The sequence below is a fragment of the Trachemys scripta genome, chromosome 1, assembly GCF_013100865.1.
Source record: "Trachemys scripta elegans isolate TJP31775 chromosome 1, CAS_Tse_1.0, whole genome shotgun sequence".
Classification (NCBI taxonomy): domain Eukaryota; kingdom Metazoa; phylum Chordata; order Testudines; family Emydidae; genus Trachemys; species Trachemys scripta.
In genome coordinates this window covers 246371813-246391460 of record NC_048298.1, presented here as the reverse complement: position 1 = coordinate 246391460, position 19648 = coordinate 246371813, and the positions used below count along the sequence as shown (strand labels likewise).

At 39.0% G+C, this 19648-nt stretch overlaps 1 protein-coding gene across 1 annotated transcript in view; it reads left to right on the top strand.

Annotated features, from left to right (window-relative positions):
- The window catches only part of LOC117879737 (DNA repair protein complementing XP-G cells-like), a 68361-nt gene that overhangs the window by 39510 nt on the left and 9203 nt on the right, over positions 1-19648 (top strand). The window contains exons 18-23 of the mRNA XM_034775023.1: positions 2014-2157; positions 3890-4097; positions 5044-6003; positions 12325-12590; positions 13029-13148; positions 19084-19297. Of these exons, the coding sequence (XP_034630914.1) occupies positions 2014-2157; positions 3890-4097; positions 5044-6003; positions 12325-12590; positions 13029-13148; positions 19084-19297 (1912 nt within the window). The remainder of the gene's footprint in view (positions 1-2013; positions 2158-3889; positions 4098-5043; positions 6004-12324; positions 12591-13028; positions 13149-19083; positions 19298-19648) is intronic.

The window sequence follows — 19648 nt, the reverse complement described above, 5'->3', positions numbered from 1 at the left end:
CTTATTTAGACTGTAAGGCAGATAATGTTTTTATCTGTGGCCCTGATCATGCAGTCAGATGTGGTCAGTCAGGTTCTTGCATCCATATGCAGTGTGGCTCCACATGGATGCAAGTGTTTACCTGGCAGGATTCCAATTGCAGAATTGGGAACTGTTTTTAAAGTGTCATTTCTGTTGTTGGTGCTACCTAAAATATTTGATAATATTAATGCTCTTTGAGACTTTGTGCAACTATTCAAATTCTATGTATTTAATTTTCAGTAATATAGCTATTTATTAAAAAAACTCCTAGGTTACAACCATATTTTAAAGGTCTGTTTTGTGACCTGCTAGGGTTAGAAACACCATGGCACAGCAATAAAAATACTTTCAGGATAGGTAAACGTTTCAAATGACATTTCCTGGACTTGTGAAGAGAAAAGAGATGAATGGTTTCTTTTAGTAGGGCTTGAAAATGTTGCTCTTTTTAAAAAAAAATATAATTATCTGGACATACACTGTAATTTATTCAACAGTCATGCACACATTCATACATACCTACATTGATATTGAAACACTTGTAATCCTTGAGTTTTCACAAGTAGATTCCATGCTTCCTTTCATCTCCCTTTTGGAAGGCTGATCTTCTGGGAAAGGATGAAAGAAAAAGAATGACTTTATCTGAGCAACATGCTTTTGTGAATGTCAGCATTATTAAAAGTTTGCTTTTATGCAATAATCAAAGATAAACTGATAATCTTTCACAAAACACATACCATTTTGAAGTAGTTTTCCTGCAAAAGGAGAAAGCAGATCCTTCTGAAGGCATGAAAATCAGAATCACTGTACCTGTAAGGCTGGATGATGTGATTCATGCCAAATATATGATGAGCTTGTTATAGGAAACCTGTTCTTTGACTCAGAAGTAAATTTCCCCTAATACTTTATCTATATAATTTGGCAGTTTCAATATTTGGCTTTGTTAGGGCAACAACTAAGTTTCCCTTCTTAGTGTGGTACCATATAGATAAGATAAAAGTAGGGCTGTCGATTAATGGGTTAACTCAGGCAATTGACTCAAAAAAATTAATCGTGATTAATCGCACTGTTAAACAATAGAATACCAATTGAAATTTATTAAATATTTGTAGTGGTTTTCTACATTTTCAAATGCATCAATTTCAATTACAACATAGAATACAAAGCGTTCAGTGCTCACTTTATATTTTTATTACAAATATTTGCACTGTAAAAATGATAAAAGAAATAGCATTTTTCAATTCACCTCATACAAGTACTGTAGTGCAATCTCTTGATCATGAAAGTGCAACTTACAAATGTAGTTTTGTTTTTGAATGCAGTTATGTAACAAAACAAAACAACGTAAAACTCTAGAACCTACAAGTCCACTCAGACTTATTTCTTGTTCAGAGAAACAAGTTTGTTTACATTTATGGGAGATAATGCTGCCTACTTCTTAATTACAATGTCACTTGAAAGTGAGATCAAGCATTCAAATGGCACTGTTGTAGCCTGTGTCACAAGATATTTACGTGTCAGATGCACTAAAGATTCATATTTTATTGTTTTATTTTTGAATGCAGGGTTTTTTTTGTACATAATTCTACATTTGTAAGTTCAACTTTCATGATAGAGATTGCATTACAGTCCTTGTGTTAGGTGAATTGAAAAATACTATTTCTTTTTTTACAGTGCATATATTTGTAATAAAAATAAAGTGAGCACTGTACACTTTGTATTCTGTGTTGTAATTTAAATCCATATATTTGAAAATGTATACGTGTATTCCATTATTGTTTAACAATGCGATTAATTGCACGATTAATGCTTTTAACCGCATGATTGTTTTTCACCTCTTGACAGCCTTAAATAAAAGCCTTGTTGTACTAACTTCTGCTTTGAGAGACTAAATACTGTATACTTGAGTTTCCATTTGGTTATAAGTGACTCTATGTATGTTTGTTGCCTTGGTTATATGAAATCAGTGCTTGTAAGTTGTTTCATTTCTTACAGGAAGAATTCTTTGACAATCCTCATTCTGTAGACATTGAATCAGAAGACTTCAGCAGTCTGCCTCCAGAAGTGAAACATGAAATCCTAACGGACATAAAGGAGTTTACAAAGCGACGAAGAACATTATTTGAGACAATGCCAGAGGTAAAATTTAAAAAAATCCATCAGCTTTTTTAAAGCCAGTAGGATAGAAACTGCTGCCATTAGTGCCAATGAAGACTGCATTGGTATCTCATATCAAGAAATCCTAGCTCCTGGTGCTATGTCAGAAAAGTGACTGCTCAAAAATGTCAGGGTAATGGTTCTTAACAAACTTGCTTTCTATATATATTCAGAGTTTTAGTTTCTGACTTCTATTAGAATTGCGGACCCAAGATTGCTTTATAATTTGCCCAGTCTTGCATTGTGGCTCATGTATCACCACCGGAATTATTCTGTAATTGGAACTTAGTGAATCTTATTATTTATGATAAGTCAGGTAGAAAGAAAACAACTTCACTTCCAGATCCCAAGTTGCATGCAGAGCTGGAAGTTGGGAAATATTTTTTTTTTTATTTGTAAATTAAGCAAATGTGTAAAAAGTCATTAAGAGAGAACAGGAACCCTGCAGTGCCATTTTCAAAATCATATTTTGAGAGCACAGCTATATTTTAAAGCTTAATAGGACTGTTTAGATGGCAGCTGGCATTGAAACCTGCCAGGATAGACGTCGTAATAGGCAACCACATTTAAATCACCCCAGTGTGGGTTCCATTATAATTTTATTTGCTCTTGAGTTATGGACCATCTCTTTTAAATGATCAATTTTTGCTGGTCATGTAAGAGAGGTATCAGTGAATTTAAACAATGTTCCTAAGCATATTTAAAATAATAGCATTAAACAATGTCACAGTTCCAGGGCAGCTGCATCTATATTTCCCTTCAGTGGTACAGCAAGGGCACCCACTGACTGCTTCCAGCTGTTACCTTTCTGGGGGGTGACCTGCATCTCTCTCCCTTCTGACCATGGTGTTCCCAAGCTGCACAGTCCACTGTCTATTTCCCAGCACAGACAGGTTGCCTAAAGACATCTGCTTGGTTTCTCTTCAGAGACTGATAACAGAGTGATTGTCAACAATTATGTTATCCTATAGCACATCCTGTGCAAGTCTATTTTATTCTTAAGGTAAAACATAATAAAAACAAACAAAGAACCTATACACATGTGATTAAGCTTACCAGAATTAACTGCAACCCTAACATGGATTCTGGCAGGCCCAGCCCTTGGAATCCTATCCTAAGAATCAGGGCTCTATGTGGATCACGGGGTTTAAAACCAGGATTTTTTAATCCAAAAACCCTGTCTTTGACAGTTGGTCCCTGGAGAATCCAGTTGAAATTAGATATAGATATATCTAATTTCCATCTATCTCCAGAGGGGCTCATAATAGAGGAAGTACATTAGGACTCCCCCCACCCCCCACGAGAGAAGGTATTTGCAGTGTCACAGTAACACATACACAATTGCATTTTTAATAGTGTACACCAAAGGTGTTACCTCTAATTTGATAAACTTTATTAAATAAGTTAAACTATATCTTCATTCCATAAGGTTCAGGATATTATAGAATATTTTCAGTCTGTAATAATAATTAACCTATTTTTATCCTGTGTTAATATGTTAGTCCCTTGTGACACTGCAGTCCGTAACAGAAAAATGTCCTGTGTCTGAATGTGATGAGATGTAGAGAATTTTTTTATTTTATTTTTTTGGTAACACAGCCCTTTCCTCGAGAGCCCAATGAATACATTTGCCTCAAAAATTCAGCAATTGCATTTTATTTAAATAGATTTTGGCTTATTTCATGTTTAATTTTAAGCTTTCATTTTGTTTAAGGAGTCCAATGACTTCTCACAATACCAACTTAAGGGTTTGCTAAAAAAAAACAACCTCAATCGATACATAGAAAATGTGGAAAAAGAGATGAGTCAGCAGGACTCAGGCCATATCCAAACCCAATATGAAAATGAGGGGGGCTTCATGAAAGAAGTGGAAAGCAAGAGGGTAGTCTCTGAAGATACTTCTCACTACATTCTGATAAAAGGTATTGTAATGTTATCTTTTTACTTCCTGACATTTCTCACTGGGTTTGGGCACTCTGTATTGCTGTCTGTCTTGAATATACTGTTGAGAAATCTGAGTTTCCTGTACAGAAACATATACAGTGAAATCTTTTTTTAACCAGCATACTGGGGGAATGGGGGGTGCCAGTAAATTAAAAATGCTAGTTAACTCAGAGGGAGGGGTTTGGGATGTGGGGCAGGGACATGGGAGGGGCTGTGAAGCATGGGCTCTGGAAGGGAGTTTGGGTCTGGGAGGGGGCTCTGGTGGCTCCCCGCAAGCAGCTCCCCATCCCTGCTGCTCCTGCTGGAGGTGCAGCCAGGTAGCTTTGCAAGCAGGCATGCTGCCTCTGTCTGCAGGCTCCACCCTCCCACAGCTCCCATTGGCCGAGGTTCCCGGCCAATGTTCTGGGAGCCGCGGAGTCAGCGTTCGGAGATGGAGGCAGCATGCCTGCAGAGCTGCCTGGCCACGCCTCCTCCAGCAACAGCAGGGACGGGGATTCGCCGGAGGTGAGTGCCTCCTCCATCCAGCATTCTGAGCCCCTCCCGTGCTCCAACCCCCTGCTCCAAGCTCCCTCCCGGACCTAAACTCTCTCCCAGAGTATGCCCTGCATCTCCTCCCATGCCACAGCCCCCTGCCGGCCCTGCACCAACCACATTCTAAACCAGACTTTCAGTGTAGATCAGAAATGCCAGTTTATAGAGCTTGCCGGTTGGTCAAGTGCTGGATAAGAGTTTACTGTAGTTGATACTTTCAGTATGATGAACTATAACACTAAGCTTAATTATTACATTGCAGAGAAATAGAGCAATACAAGACTTGGTTATCAACCACCAACTTCTTATGATTTTAAATCCAATTCATTATAGCAGAAAAAGAATATATAAACAGTTTGTTTGAAGAAACTTAGCAGTCTTTTTCTTTTTCAGGTATTCAAGTAAAGGAAGCCACCAGTACACACTTAGAAACTCTTTCAGTTGGGCATTCTTCCACAAGACCTAAATATAATATACCTGATAAAATACATAATGAAATGAATGCTAGTACCAAACCACCTTCACCTGAAAAGTTAAAGACAGAGAAGGCTATCAATGCAGTTGGAGCACCACCTTCTCCCAGAACTTTGCTTGCTATACAGGCAGCTATGTTAGAAAGCAGCTCAGAAGAGGAGCCAGAGGATGAAGATAAAAGGCAGCTGAATTTGGACCAAGCCACTCTCTGCCCCGGTATAGTTGAAGGCAATGTATCACCAAGAACACTACAGGCTGTTCAGCAAGCTCTATGTGGTGGTGGTGATGATGTCAGAGCAGTTATTACCACTAGTGCTGATAGAACACGAATGGAGATGTCAGGGGTGAAGGATCTTATTAGTAGTTCAGATGAGGAAGATGAGGTTCCTAAAATTAAGGATGGAAAGGAGCCACTACTTTTACCTACAATTCTTTCGACAAACACAGTCCTTATGCAAGATGGTGAATCAGACCAAAAAAGTCAGTCAGATTTTTTTCTAATTCCTGTACCTAAAGGTGTGTGCACACCTTGTGTTAAAAATGACTCCTCCGTTGAAATCATTAGACTAGATAAAGAAGAGACAGAAGACGAACAAGACACTGCAAAAATGGACTCAAGTTCTCTGCAAGAAAATATGAATATTTGCATGCAGAAACCAATAAGTTCCAAAACACAGACCACTTCAGTAGCTCTGATTCACGCAGAAACTACAGAAATTTCCAGCAACGGGGAATCTGAAAATGTAGAGTATGTTTTATCAAAAGCAGAAAAGAATACTTCTGAGCTACAGCATTCACTTTCAGTTACTCCAGAAATAGCAAATCCTAATGAGGCAAGAGTGCAAAGGAAATCACAGTCTGAAGAGAGTGATTCAGATGGTATGTGCAGCATGCTGTTTTTTTTACATATTTGATTGTGGTAGCCAAGGCCCCAATCAGGATTAGAGCCCGATTGTGCTAATTGCTGAACATAGAATTATAGAATATTAGCGTTGGACTAGATAATCTCCCTGAGGTCTCTTCCAATCCCCTGCTCAAAGTAGGACCAACACCAACTAAATCATCCCAGCCAGGGCTTTGTGAAGCCGGGCCTTAAAAACCTCTAAGGATGGAGATTCCACCACTACCCTAGTAACCCATTCCAGTGCTTCACCACCCTTCTAATGAAATAGTGTTTCCTAATATCCAACCTAGACTTTCCCCACTGCAACTTGAGACCATTACTTCTTGTTCTGTCATCTGCCACCACTGAGAACAGCCTAGCTCCATCCTCTTTGGAACCCCCCTTCAGGTACACCTCTACCCCGTATAACGCAACCTGGTATAACACGAATTCGGATATAACGTGGTAAAGCAGCGCTCCAGGGGGGTTGGGCTGCGCACTCCGGCGGATCAAAGCAAGTTTGATATAACGCGGTTTGACCTATAACACAGTAAGATTTTTTTGGCTCCTGAGGACAGCGTTATATTGGGGTAGAGGCGTAGTTGAAGGCTGCTATCCCTCACTCTTCTCTTCTGCAGACTAAATAACTCCAGTTCCCTCAGCCTCTCCTCATAAGTCATGTGCTCCAGCCCCCTGATCATTTTCATTGTCCTCTGCTGGACTATCTCCAATTTGTCCACATCCCTTCTGTAGTGGGGGGACCAAAACTGGACCCAATACTCCAGGTGTGGCCTCACCAGTGCTGAATAGAGGGGAATAATCACTTCCCTCGATCTGCTGGCAGTGTTCCTACTAATACAGCCCAATGTGCCATTGGCCTTCTTGGCAACAAGGGCACACTGCTGATCATCCAGCTTCTCATCCACTGTGATCCCCAGGTCCTTTTCTGCAGAACTTCTGCTTAGTCAGTCGGTCCCCAGCCTGTAGCTGTGCATGGGATTCTTCTTTCCTAAGTTCAGGACTCTGCACTTGTCCTTATTGAACCTCATTAGATTTCTTTTGGCCCAATCCTCCAATTTGTATAGGTCACTCTGGACCCTACCCCTACCCTCCAGCCTATCTACCTCTTCCCCCAGCTTAGTATCATCTGCGAACTTGCTGAGGATGCAATTCATCCCATCATCCAGATCATTAATAAAGTTGTTGAGCAGAACAGATACACAGGAAGACAAGATTCCCTATCCTGAAGAGTTTACAATCTACTGACATGACCCTTGCATTTACGTCTTCTAATAGAGACAAAGCTGTATTTTTAAAACATCTCTTATGTATGACTTTTAAATTTGGCCTTATTGACAATTAAATATATAATCTCTTGAAGATGGGAAGAAGTGCTTCATATTTTTTTTTTTTTTAAAGTACAAAGCAGTTTTTAATATGGAATTTTTTAATACTTTAATTGTAGGGAGAAGTAATTTTATTGGATTGTGAATTTGAAATGGGAGTATTTGTTTAAAATGATGATTTCTTATCCTCTGTCACAAATCAATATTTTCTTGAAGAGGGACTGACAGTTGCTCTAATTATGATGAGCCTCATTTCAGAGATCATTCCTAAATTTGTCTTGTTTTGATACTGGTTTATAAATCAGAAGAACTTTCCAATACTACGCTTAATATTCCAGCAGTATTCAGTCTTTCTGATTGTCAAAGAGAAATTAATTATTTGGAAATTTTTCTTTACCAAAACCCAGCAACAGCAATGTAGCAAAGCACAGTAGGCATGACAGAACTGTTCATATAAAAGTGTTCTGTATAAAGAATAATACCCAGACCATCCTTTGCATTTGGTTGTGATGCTGCAAGAGTTAAGTAGTCATTTGAATAACAAAATGTATTTAGGTATCTAAATGTTATATTCATTTTTAAAAGTATATGGTATAAACTGTTAACTGGGTGATCTGGGATTTGCCAGAACTCAGGCAAATAAGGTTTTTTTTCTAAGATTGAGATCGTCCAATGGTTTGACATGATCATTTTAGTCCCTGGGAAAAGAGACCAGTGTCCATAAGCCCTTTTGTCTCCTTATATAGAAATAACCGATCTTAGGCTCCATAATAACTTAATTTGGCAGGGAAGAACACTTCTCTCCCGTATCCAAGTCAGATTTTGGATTAGAACCTCAAATTTGAGATTCTATTCTTAGTTGTGTTTTCTCAATAAATCTGGCAACCTATAAATACGTCTTCTCTTGATAAGTAACTGATTTCCTCCAATTTTAATATAAAACTTTCTCTGATCCTTTGGGAGCAAAAAACTGACTAACAATATACGTCAGCTGTCAATTGATATCTTAACATTTTGACTAATGATTCAATTAAATGGCAAAAAAACCCTATATTAAGGCAGAGTTAATGTTGATTGGTGGTATGTTGTGCCTTTTCAGAATGTTAAGTTGAGCAAAACTCCAACATCTGAAAACCAAGAACTGCAGAGTTAAAGCTGCACATGCATATTTAACTCTGCCCTCTTTCAGCAAATCCACTCTGTTAACACCGATACCTTTACTCTGCCAACCCCACAGTTCCCAAAATGTGTAAGCTGTTCACCTCCTTTTACATTCCACTCATTCTGTCTCACCTACAGGATTCCATCTAATACTATGGGGGGAAGGGAACGGAGAGGCAGTTGACGATGCTAAGGGAAGAGCTGCACATGTACTCTCAGGATGCAGTATGCATCATTTCAGTTTAGAATTGTGTACATGTTGTATAATTAGCAGGGCACAGGAGTATTCCTACAAAGGGCATTGTCAGCAACGAGGGGGAACATGATTCTAATGCTTAGATGATGGTTACATGAAAGTGAGATTGTATCCTGTGAGTAAGTGTAAGAGAGCTGGTCCTTAAATTTTACATGTGGTATTCTGTCTGAGGAGGTAGCTAAGTGTGTGACTGTACACCAGAATCTGGAACCTCCTGAATCTTAGTGCCAAGGGCCTCTTTGAGTATATGTTACATGCATAGTGAGGCACTGCCCAAAGAGGGTAGAGGAAAGGTGGTGTGAGCAACCTTTCCCCTTCCCCATCTTTTTGCCCTTTCATTGTGTTAGCTGGAATCCTGTGGATGAAATGGGTTGAAAAAGGAGGTGAACAGCTTATACATTTCGGGAACTGTGGGGTTGGCAGGGTGTGTTAACAAACTATATTGGGCATTGATGAAAGAGGACAGAGTTAAGGGTGCATGAGCAACCTTAACTGCGTTTCCTAGTTTTCAGGCATTTGAGTTTTGTTAAACTGAGTGTTCTGCAAGAGGACAACATACCGCCAGCAGCCGTAATGCTGCATTAATGTAGTTTGTTTTTTTTGCCATTGAATTACCTCGGTTTTTGAACAGGAAATGATCTTGGTAGGAGTTAGTAGTCATTTAGGTAGTTAGCATACTGAGACAGCCGCAATCCTTCCCATGCCTGTCCTCCTGCCACTTCTCACCAGCCCTGCTTCAGCATCCCTCCCCAACTATGCCCCTGACTCATCCAGTGCTTTCCTCCATCCAACCTGCCCCCCTCCCCACTACTGTATCCACGCCTTCCCACCACAAGCAAGCATTTCTCTGAAGTCTTCACTCCCAGGTATAAAAACAGTTCTATTGCTATTTCTTCACCCTTCCTATAATCTGATTCCAGTGCAGTGCCTAGAGCCGAGAAAAACTGTTTATAGTGGAATAGTGTTGGAGTGCAGAGAGGTGACGGTGTGCCGGCAGAGCTGTGAGGTGCATTGGGGATGCAGGCAGAGGTGAGGGCTACCAGGCCTCCCTGAGCTCCTAACCTTGCCTCTCCTACCTCCAATCCCCATTTATTTCCTTCCCCATAAACCCCTTCTCCTGGCTGCAGCCCCAAACCCCTCTCACCCCTATTCACACTCTTCTTCACTCCCACTTCCCTCCTTTCCCAGGAAGCATTCACATGTCTTTGTTTTCCCATATACTTTGATTACATACCCCTGCAAAATAAAATTGCCACTTGTGATTCACAAATTGTAGCAACCAACAGCTACTTGGTTCCGAAGTCCTTTTGTCTTAGGTGGGGGTTTGTGATTTCCTTATCCTTAGTGATGTTGAAGGGTAGAGTCACAGGATTCGAGAGGTCTGTGATTCACCCAGTCATTAGTTCCTAGCTCAGTTTAACAGTCCAAGGCAACAGAAAGAAACAGATTATTATTTTTTTGGAGGGGCAGGGGGGTCTGTAACTTGGGAATCCTTTGGTCATGAACCCAAATTTGAATCACTAATGCTACTTTGCACCTCCATGAAGCACACCAATTTTCAAAGCAATCCACTTAAACATTTGGATGTTAGACCACTTACAAGATTCGAGCTTTAAAGCATAAAAAATAGTTGGAATGGCAATCCTCTAGTTCTTTCTCTGTATTGGTACATTTACAGTGTAAACATGTATATTTTCTTTAATGCTGTTTCAATTTGGGTCCTGCAAAGATTTAGTGGTTACCATGTGCTGCCTTAGGTAAAATGCTGCAGATTGAAACCATTTTTGACCCATATCTCATCAATACGTTGATTTCTAGCTCTGGGCCAAAAAAAAACAACACCTAGAAACTTATTTTTAAAATGTCATTTTTTTGGTAGGGCTTATTTCCAGAACCCCTGGCTTGAATGACTCCAAATTTGCATCACTAATCCTATCCTGGAACCTCCTGAGATAGTCAGATTTCTTTGAAATTTGTGTGTGTGTGTCCATTTTAGAGGATTTAGAAAGGTTGACCTTTAAACTGTAATGATGCTCCCACACTACTATATGATAAACATTATTGCCATTCATGGTAATTGAAATCTGTAGTTTCAGCTTGTAGTTTCATGCAATTCTTTGGCGGGGAAGGCAAAATTTACCATTCTTTTCTCTAAATTTGAGCAAACTCTGTATTGATGGTCAGCCACTTTAGCTCCCCTAGCTCCATGAACAATTTGGCTCACGCAAAAAGTCATGCTGCTAAGGTCTTACCTCTCTGCTGCACCTGGATCCCACCTTGACAGGGTGAGGAAATTCCATGGCACAGAGAGGTAAGCAGCATAAATTAATTTGAACTACTTTGATATGTGGGCTTGGTGTAAAATCTGGCAGACACCTGCTGCCCTTCCCTACCCATAGAACTGTGAGGTCAGCAGGAAGGGTGGTATTCCCCTCATGTATGTTGGGTTCATGGGTGTAAACTTCCCTCCTCTCATAGCAGTGGTGAAGAGAGAAATTCATTGAGGGATGAGGCCATTCCGATGCTTGCTCCTGTCATTAAAGACTTACACTAAAATTTATTTTTCAACTGTTTTGTTTTCCTATACAATGCATTTAAAACTGTAAACATTTTATGCTCTGTTCTATCTTCTGTTTTTATTACACACAGTCACAATTTCATTACTCATTTAAAAATAAGATTATGCAAAGTAATGAGTGATATCTTCTGTTTTAAAAACAAGCCAACTCATATATGTAGGGGTGTGTGTACACCCCCCTCCCCAACTACCTACCTACATATAATATAGGTTTCTGATATAAAAGTTCTACAGAAGTCATACCACATAGAAGCTATTTAACATGGTTTTTTTTTTTTTTTTTTTTTCCTTGGGGGAAGTTCTACGCAACAGGAAAAACATAGATATATACTCATGCTCACACATCCCTCCCCCGTTCCTTTTTTCCTCTAAATAAATCAATAACTCTTAAGTAAAACTTAAAATTTCCTAAATCACACGCCTTCTTTATTTTTACGGCTGTATTTTTATATTCCTATCAGCATTAATCCTGAAAACTTTACACTGAGTGGAGGGGAAAGTAAAACTGCAGTTCTCATCAAGTCAATACAAATTATTAAAAACTGAATGAATAAAAAAAGGCCAATTGCTGATATTTCCAAAGAGAAAATCTGTCTTATCTTAACTGTAAAGACTCTTCAAGCTTTCACACTCTACATCAGTATCAATCTTATAAGGAAATAAAGAAAAATGTAAAGCCAATTCAGACAATCAATATTTAATTCTGTCTGCTCAGGACATCACTAGTCTGAAACAAAAAAAGGTACTACAGAAACTGTGAGAGCAGCAAAAGTTCTTAGGTGATTTTTAGAGAGAAGTAGGGAATGTCAACATCTAACAGTGGGACTGCTTAGAGGAGTCCTGGAGCATGGAATTCTGTCTGATGGAAATACATTCATTTTGTTTTTTATCTTATGAGTTGAGTATGGTATTTTTTTTTCCTTAATGAGGAAGAAATCGTGCTTTTTCTCTCCCTCCCCCCCACCCCCTTGTGCAGGTAGCTTTATTGAAGTGGACAGTGAAATTAGTAATGACACTGAGTTTCCAGGTGAAATACTTAAAACATCACATGCTCCCTCTGAACCTGATGAGACATTGGCTATTGAAGCAGCAGCTACAGAACTGGAGAAGGAAGGAGATGATGGTGCCACAGAGAACCTCCTTAAAGATGCTGCTGAAGAAGTGCAGTTGACTATTCATCAGAATACTGAAACCGAAAAAGACCGGGAAGATGCAGTGAATGAGTGGCAAGATATTAGTTTGGTAATGATACTTGTTTTTTTGTTAGTTGTATTGAGTGAATAGTAAAGTAATCTCCAGTTAAATTGCTTTTCTAAAGGACACTACTGAATGGACACTTGTGGCAGAGCTATCGTGTGTCTCCTTTAACTTACTGGCTTCATCCCTGTCTTATTCATTTGTCTGCTTGAAAGGTACAGAATATATTGAGCCTGATTTTTTTCAGAGGTGCTGAGCACCCAGAACTCCAGATGAAGTCAGTGAAAGCTATGAGTGCTCAGCTCTTCTATTTATATCCTTATGATGTGCTTCATTAGGAGAGTATGAAGACTTACAGGCATCTGTGTGAATTAGTGGTGCACAGGCTCCTGTTGTAATTATAGTCAAGCACATATATATGTATAAACAATTAATATACTTCACTGTTGGTATGACCAAACTTTGCTTTTCATTAATGTGCAGGAGGAATTGGAAGCTTTGGAGAACAACCTTTCTGTTGAGCAAAACATGCTCCAGGCTCAAAAACAACAGCAAGAGCGTATTGCTGCCACTGTAACCGGACAGATGTTCTTGGAAACTCAGGTAATGTTTGTTGATGCTCATATTGACATTTAAAAATAAAAATCCTTGTTTGTACTTCTTGGCAAGTCAAACAGTATGTCAAAAACTGTTTATAATGTTTAATTCTGGGTCACTTTTCTCGCTTACGAGCTTGTTTTCTTTCCTCAGCCTACTTGAGAGAATATTAAAAGAACGTGTCTCAGATTCAAAATGCTCGAAATAACTACTGTTACACTGTACAGTTACGGTTTATAGTTCATGAATAAGGGAAAGTATCTTCCCTTTTTTCAAATATCAAGCTTATATTTTTTAGTGTGGGGCAAGAGAAGGGAGCAATAAGATTGAGTAGAAATTAAAAAGCCTTTATAAGGTGAAGTGCAGCAAGTTGTACCTAGTGTTGTTTGAACTGAAACTTTTTAAAAACTGTACTGTTGAAATGTACAATTTTTGAAAATATACAAACACACAAACAATTGTTCTCCTTGTTCACGGAAGGAAGGAGAAGAAGTAATTGGCTCAATCTACAGCAAGAGAGATTGAAGTTAGATATTAGGAAAACCTTTCTAGCTATAAGGGTGGTTAAGCGCTGGAACAGGCTTCCCAGGGAGGTTGTGGAATCACCATCATTGGAGGTTTTTAAGAACAGAACACATATCAAGGATGGTCAGCACAGGGGGCTGGACTCAGTGATGTCTCAAGGTACCTTCCAGCCCTACATTTCTATAATTCTGTGAAAAGCCAAAAGATTTTTTTAGTTATGCTTGTGTGTGCCATATCAAGCTTTGTGTGTGTTCATTTTTCTGCATTTCTTACCAGTTGAAGTCCTGCTAGTAGCTTATTTTTTTTGGACGTGTAAGCACTTGCTGTATTCGGCTCTGGTTACTGCACATATGCACAATAGTATTTTTTTGAATCCTTACAGATTTTTCACTTTTGTGGGGCTTAGATTTCATATTTACCATAGTTGAATGAAAAATGTGCTTGAATGCTACCCCTGACTTCTTTTCCCTCTACAACACTGAAAGGAGGGAGCGACACTCCACCCCACCCTGAATTTGATCTTTGGCTCTTTCTGTACGAGGCATGTGAACCATGCAAAATCCTTTGAATATTAAACCCTCACAATAATATAGAATCACTCTAATTTTAATGCAGGTAAACTGTAGCCAGTTAAGGTTTCCTATAGATTAATCGATTTTTAAGGTCAGAAGGGACCATTATGATGATTATCTGACCTCGTGCATACCACTGGCCGAAGAGCCTCGGCCAGTAATCTCTGCATCAAGTCCATAACTTTTGTTAGAGCTATAGCATATCTTTTAGAAAGAGATCCTATCTTGATTTAAATACTTATAGGTTTAAAGGTATCTGGTCTTGATTAAAGACTGTACAGACTTGACACCCCATGAAGTAACGCGCAGTGGTGGTATAAATGATCTAATACTTGTAAACGGTGTTCCAAAATACTAATTTGCAAGCTTTCTTTGGAGGAAAAGAGGGATAGTTCATATGGTATAAATTGTGTCCCAGTTTCTGAGGTTAAAAGGCTTCCTCATATTTTCACCATGATGTGATTTTTAAACCCCCCCCCCCCCCCCCGGCACCGCCAATTAATTGTACTTTGGTAAGAGCTTGAGATATTGCAAGCCACATGGTGGCAGACAGACTATTAACGCTGTAACTGATCCTAATTTAACAGTTTAAAAACTGAGCAAACTGTTTTGAAACAGACTTCAACAGTTCAAGCAAGGGATAGCTGAAGAAAATTAGGACTGTCAAGCGGTTAAAATTAATTGTGCAATTTAAAAAAAAATGGAATACAATTTATTTAAATATTTTTGGAAGTTTTCTACATTTTCAAATATGTTGATTTAAATTACAACACAGAATACAAAGTGTAAGTATTTATATTTATTTTTGATTACAAGTATTTGCACTGTAAAAAAACAAAAGAAATAGTATTTTTCAGTTCACCTAATACAAGTACTGTAGTGCAATTTCTTTATCATGAAAGTTGAACTTACAAATGTAGAATTATGTACAAAAAATAACTGTATTCAAACATAAAACAATGTAAAACTTTAGAGCCTGCAAGTCTATTCAGTCCTACTTCTTGTTCAGCCAATCGCTCAGACAAACAAGCTTGTTTACATTTGCAGGGGATAATGCTGCCCGCTTCTTGTTTACAATGTCACCTGAAAGTGAGAACAGGCATTCTTGTGGCACTGTTGTAGTCGGCGTCGCAAGATATTTATGTGCCAGATGCGCTAAAGCTTCATATGTCTCTTCATGCTTCAACTGCCATTCCAGGAGACCTGGATCCATGCTGATGATGGATTCTGCTCGATAACAATCCAAAGCAGTACAGACTGACCATGCTCATTTTCATTATCTGAGTCAGATGCCACCAGCAGAAGGTTGATTTTCTTTTTTGGTGGTTCGGTTTCTGTAGCTTCTATGTCGGAGTGTTGCTCTTTTAAGACTTCTGAAAGCATGCTCCACACAAAGGCACTTGAGATTCTTAAACCTTGGGTCGAGTGTTGTGGCTATCTTTAGAAATCTCACATTGGTTCCTTCTTTGTGTTTTGTCAAATCTGTAGTGAAAGTCTTCTTAAAACGAAGAACCTGTGCTGGATCATCATCCGAAGTATATGGCAGAATGCGGATAAAACAGAGCAGGAGACATACAATTCTCCCCCAGGAGTTCAGTCACAAATTTAATGAACACATTATTATTTTTTTAAGAAGCATCATCAGCATAGAAGCATTTTCCTCTGGAATGGTGGCCGAAGCATGAAGGAGCATACGAATTTTTAGCATATCTGGCATGTAAATACCTTGCAAAGAGGCTACAACAGTGCCATGCAAACGCCTATTCTCACTTTCAGGTGACATTTGTAAATAAGAAGAGAGCAGCATTATCTTTGTAAATGTAAACAAGTTTGTTTGAGTGATTGGCAGAAGTAGGACTGAGTGGATTTGTAGGATCTGAAGTTTTACATTGTTTTGTTTCTGAGTGCAGTTATGTAACAAAAATCTACATTTGCAAGTTGCACTTTCAATACAGTACTTGTATGAGGTGAATTGAAAAACTATTTCTCTTGTTTATCACTTTTACAGTGCAAATATTTGTAATAAAAAATAATATACACCTTGATTTCAGTTACAACACAGACTACACTATATATGAAAATGGAGAAAAACATCTTAAATATTTAATAAATTTCAATTGATATTCTATTTAACAGTGTGATTAAAACTGATTAATTGCAATTTTTTTGAGTTAATTGCATGAGTTAACTGCGATTAATCGACAGCTCTAAAAAAAAATGTAAACATTCTAGCTTTTGGTAGCATTAGATAAAAATGAATAAGATCAGCCTGAAAATACTAAAAAATGATTCACTAACGCACATCCACGCTTTGCACAAGGGAGGAAGGAGAAGAAATGGGGAGAGTAATTTCCATAGTGTGTGTGTGTGTGTGTGCGCGCGCATAACTGGAGTTGTTATATGTCACATAACAGCACATTTAGCAGAGTCCAGTCTGAAACCTTTTTATCAGAACACCTTTCTAAAGATTTATCCGCACCATTGAGACATGTAAATATACCATTCATTCATATTATAAGAATTTTTAGAAAAACAAATAAAAAACGTCTAGGATGTTATTGCTATCTTTCATGGTCAGAAATATGACTATAAAATTACTTGCTCACAACTGTGTCTGTCTTCCTGTTGTATGCTACATCATTTGTAGAACTGGAGCACCCTTCACGTTAAATCAATAGCAATAGTGAAGTCCAAAGTGGACTTCCTGGAATCTGTAAATTGGGAACACCAGAATTTAAAGTGGTGTCTGCTGTCAGACATGCTTGAGGACTTTTCAAGCCTTGTAATACTTCACTTTCCTAAAAGAATATTCACTTGAGTAACTTGTATTGAAACAAATGAATTACCCAGTTAAGGAGGGTAGGTGTTTTCCTCTCTAAGTTAGTGATTTACTTAGCTTGTTTTCAGTCATTTTTGGAATTGAGAAGTACAGGGAGAAAAATTAGAGGGAGCATTTAGCTTATTCAAGAAACAATTAAGAGGTGACTTGATCATGGTCTACAACAGGGGTCGGCAACCTACGGCATGCAAGCCGTTTTTTTTTTTTTTTTTTTTTTTTCTTTTTCCTGGGACACTGCTGCCCAGCCTGCTGTGGGTCTGGGTGAGGCTGGCTGAGCGGGCCGGCAGCTGGGACCCGGGCTGGCAGGAACTGGTGGATAGCACCCTAGGGGGTGGACTGAGCCGCTCAGCCCGCTGACGGTCTGGGGTTCCTGCCGCCGGCCCCTTGCCAGTCGGGGTCCGGCCATCGGCCCTGCTCAGCCTGCTGCGACCTGGGATACCAGCCGCCGGCCCCACTCACCTTGCTGCTGGTCTGGGGTTCCAGCCACCTGGCCCCATGCCACAGCTGCCTGTACTTATGTGCCTGTGCTTAATTTGTGTTTTTGATGATTTACCTTCTTAAAAAAAAATCTCCCATGTCTCACACCTCCAGAAAGGGCATCTTGCACCCCCAGGGGGTCCATGCACTGCAGGTTAAGAACCACTGCACTAAACTGTTAAGATCTGCATTTTAATTTTTTAAATGAAGCTTCTTAAACATTTCTAAAAACCTTTGTTTACTTTACATACAACAATAGTTTAGTTATATAATATAGACTTCTAGAGAGAGCTCTTCTAAAAACTTTAAAATATATTACCGGCGCGTGAAATCTTAAATTAGAGTGAATAAATGAAGACTCGGCACATCACTTCTGAAAGGTTGCCGACCCGTGGTCTAAAAGTACCAACATCGGGAGAAGATTTCTGATAGCAGATGGGTGCTTAATCTCACAGACAGTTATAACTAGATCCAGTGGCTTGAAGCTGAAAGTGGACAAATTCAGCGTAGAAATAAAGCATCAATTTTTAACAGGGAGGGTAACTAAGGATTAGAACAACTTGGAAAAGAACGTGGTGGATTCTTTGTCACTTGAAGTCTTTAAATCAAGACTAGATGCCTTTCTGAAAGGTATTCTCTAATTCAACCAGAAGTTGTGGGTCTGTTGCAGAAGTTACTATGGGAAATTAGATGGCATGTGTTTTGCAGGAGAATAAGACTAGATGTTCAGAGAAGACCTCAAAATCTATAAAAACTGATTTGTGGTGTTTTGTCTCTGCACTGAGATACCCTGTTCCTAAATATATTCTTCTTTTTCATTTAACCATTTTTTAAAAAAGAGCCGGTGGACACATGCTTTTGAAGTATAGTGCAGTCCTGTTCCTATACATATTTGCATTAAATACAGCTTGCATAACACCTTATATTCTTGAACTGTCTTCTTCCATCCTAGCTCACATTGCGTAGTAATGGGTTTCCTCACAGAATAAGGTGCTCCTTGCCATGTGTTAGGCTTGTGGAATTAGATCCAAAGAGAGTATAGTTGACAAAATAATGACCTATCCAACTGGTGAAGGCCACCTTCTTCCTTATGAGGTCAGCATGGCATCTTGGTTGGAAAGCTGGGGATGGGGAGTGTCCCTACCTCCATCTCCTCTCCAGTTCAGCTCATCCTGGATACAGATTTTTTTGCCCCACAAACTGCTATTCCAGGCCCCATCATCACATCCCAGGGCTATCTCCCCTAGAAAACGGAAAACTATGATAGGCTTGAATGGGTCAGAAACCAAAATCCTCAAACACCAACAAAGTAAGGGGATCTTGTAATGCTTGACTTTCCTGGCACTACTTGTATGAGTAAGATGAGTAGGATTTGGCCTCTTTACCTTTTTATGTAAATTGTTTAGGTTTTCTGTGAATGGGTAAACATTATCCAAATGTGGACCAAGCACATTTTTGAGTCAAGCAGGCATGTATTATGAGCTGTCCTTTTTGATGAAGTATTAACCCCACTCCCCACTTCCTGTAGGAACTTCTCCGTCTGTTTGGTGTTCCTTACATTGAAGCACCTATGGAGGCAGAGGCTCAATGTGCTGTCTTGGATCTTACTGATCAGACATCTGGGACAATCACTGACGATAGTGATATTTGGCTATTTGGAGCACGGCATGTTTATAAAAATTTCTTCAGTCAAAACAAGTATGTGGAATATTACCAATATGTGGATATTCAAAACCAACTAGGTAAGGTCCAAGTGCTGGATATATTGTTTGTTTGCTTGTTTTTGATGGGCAGTTTTGTTCTATATCTTTTTAATACTGGAACTCATTCAGAATCATAACATTGTGGTGATAACTTTTTTTGAGAGAGATGTAAAGTAACTTAAAGGCCAAAAATTAATGCAAGTCCTATTAAACAGCATTTAATTTTGACTCGAAGGGGTTGTCAGATACAGTGCCTTAAGGCAATCACTAGTAATTGGGCCAGCAGTAATGTTTTGAGATTGGTCCAGCATGTAAAGCAAGCCCTGACCTTGAATCAGAGTAGCTTTGATCTCTGTTAATGCCTGTGCTTTTTCCTGTTACTGTTTTTAT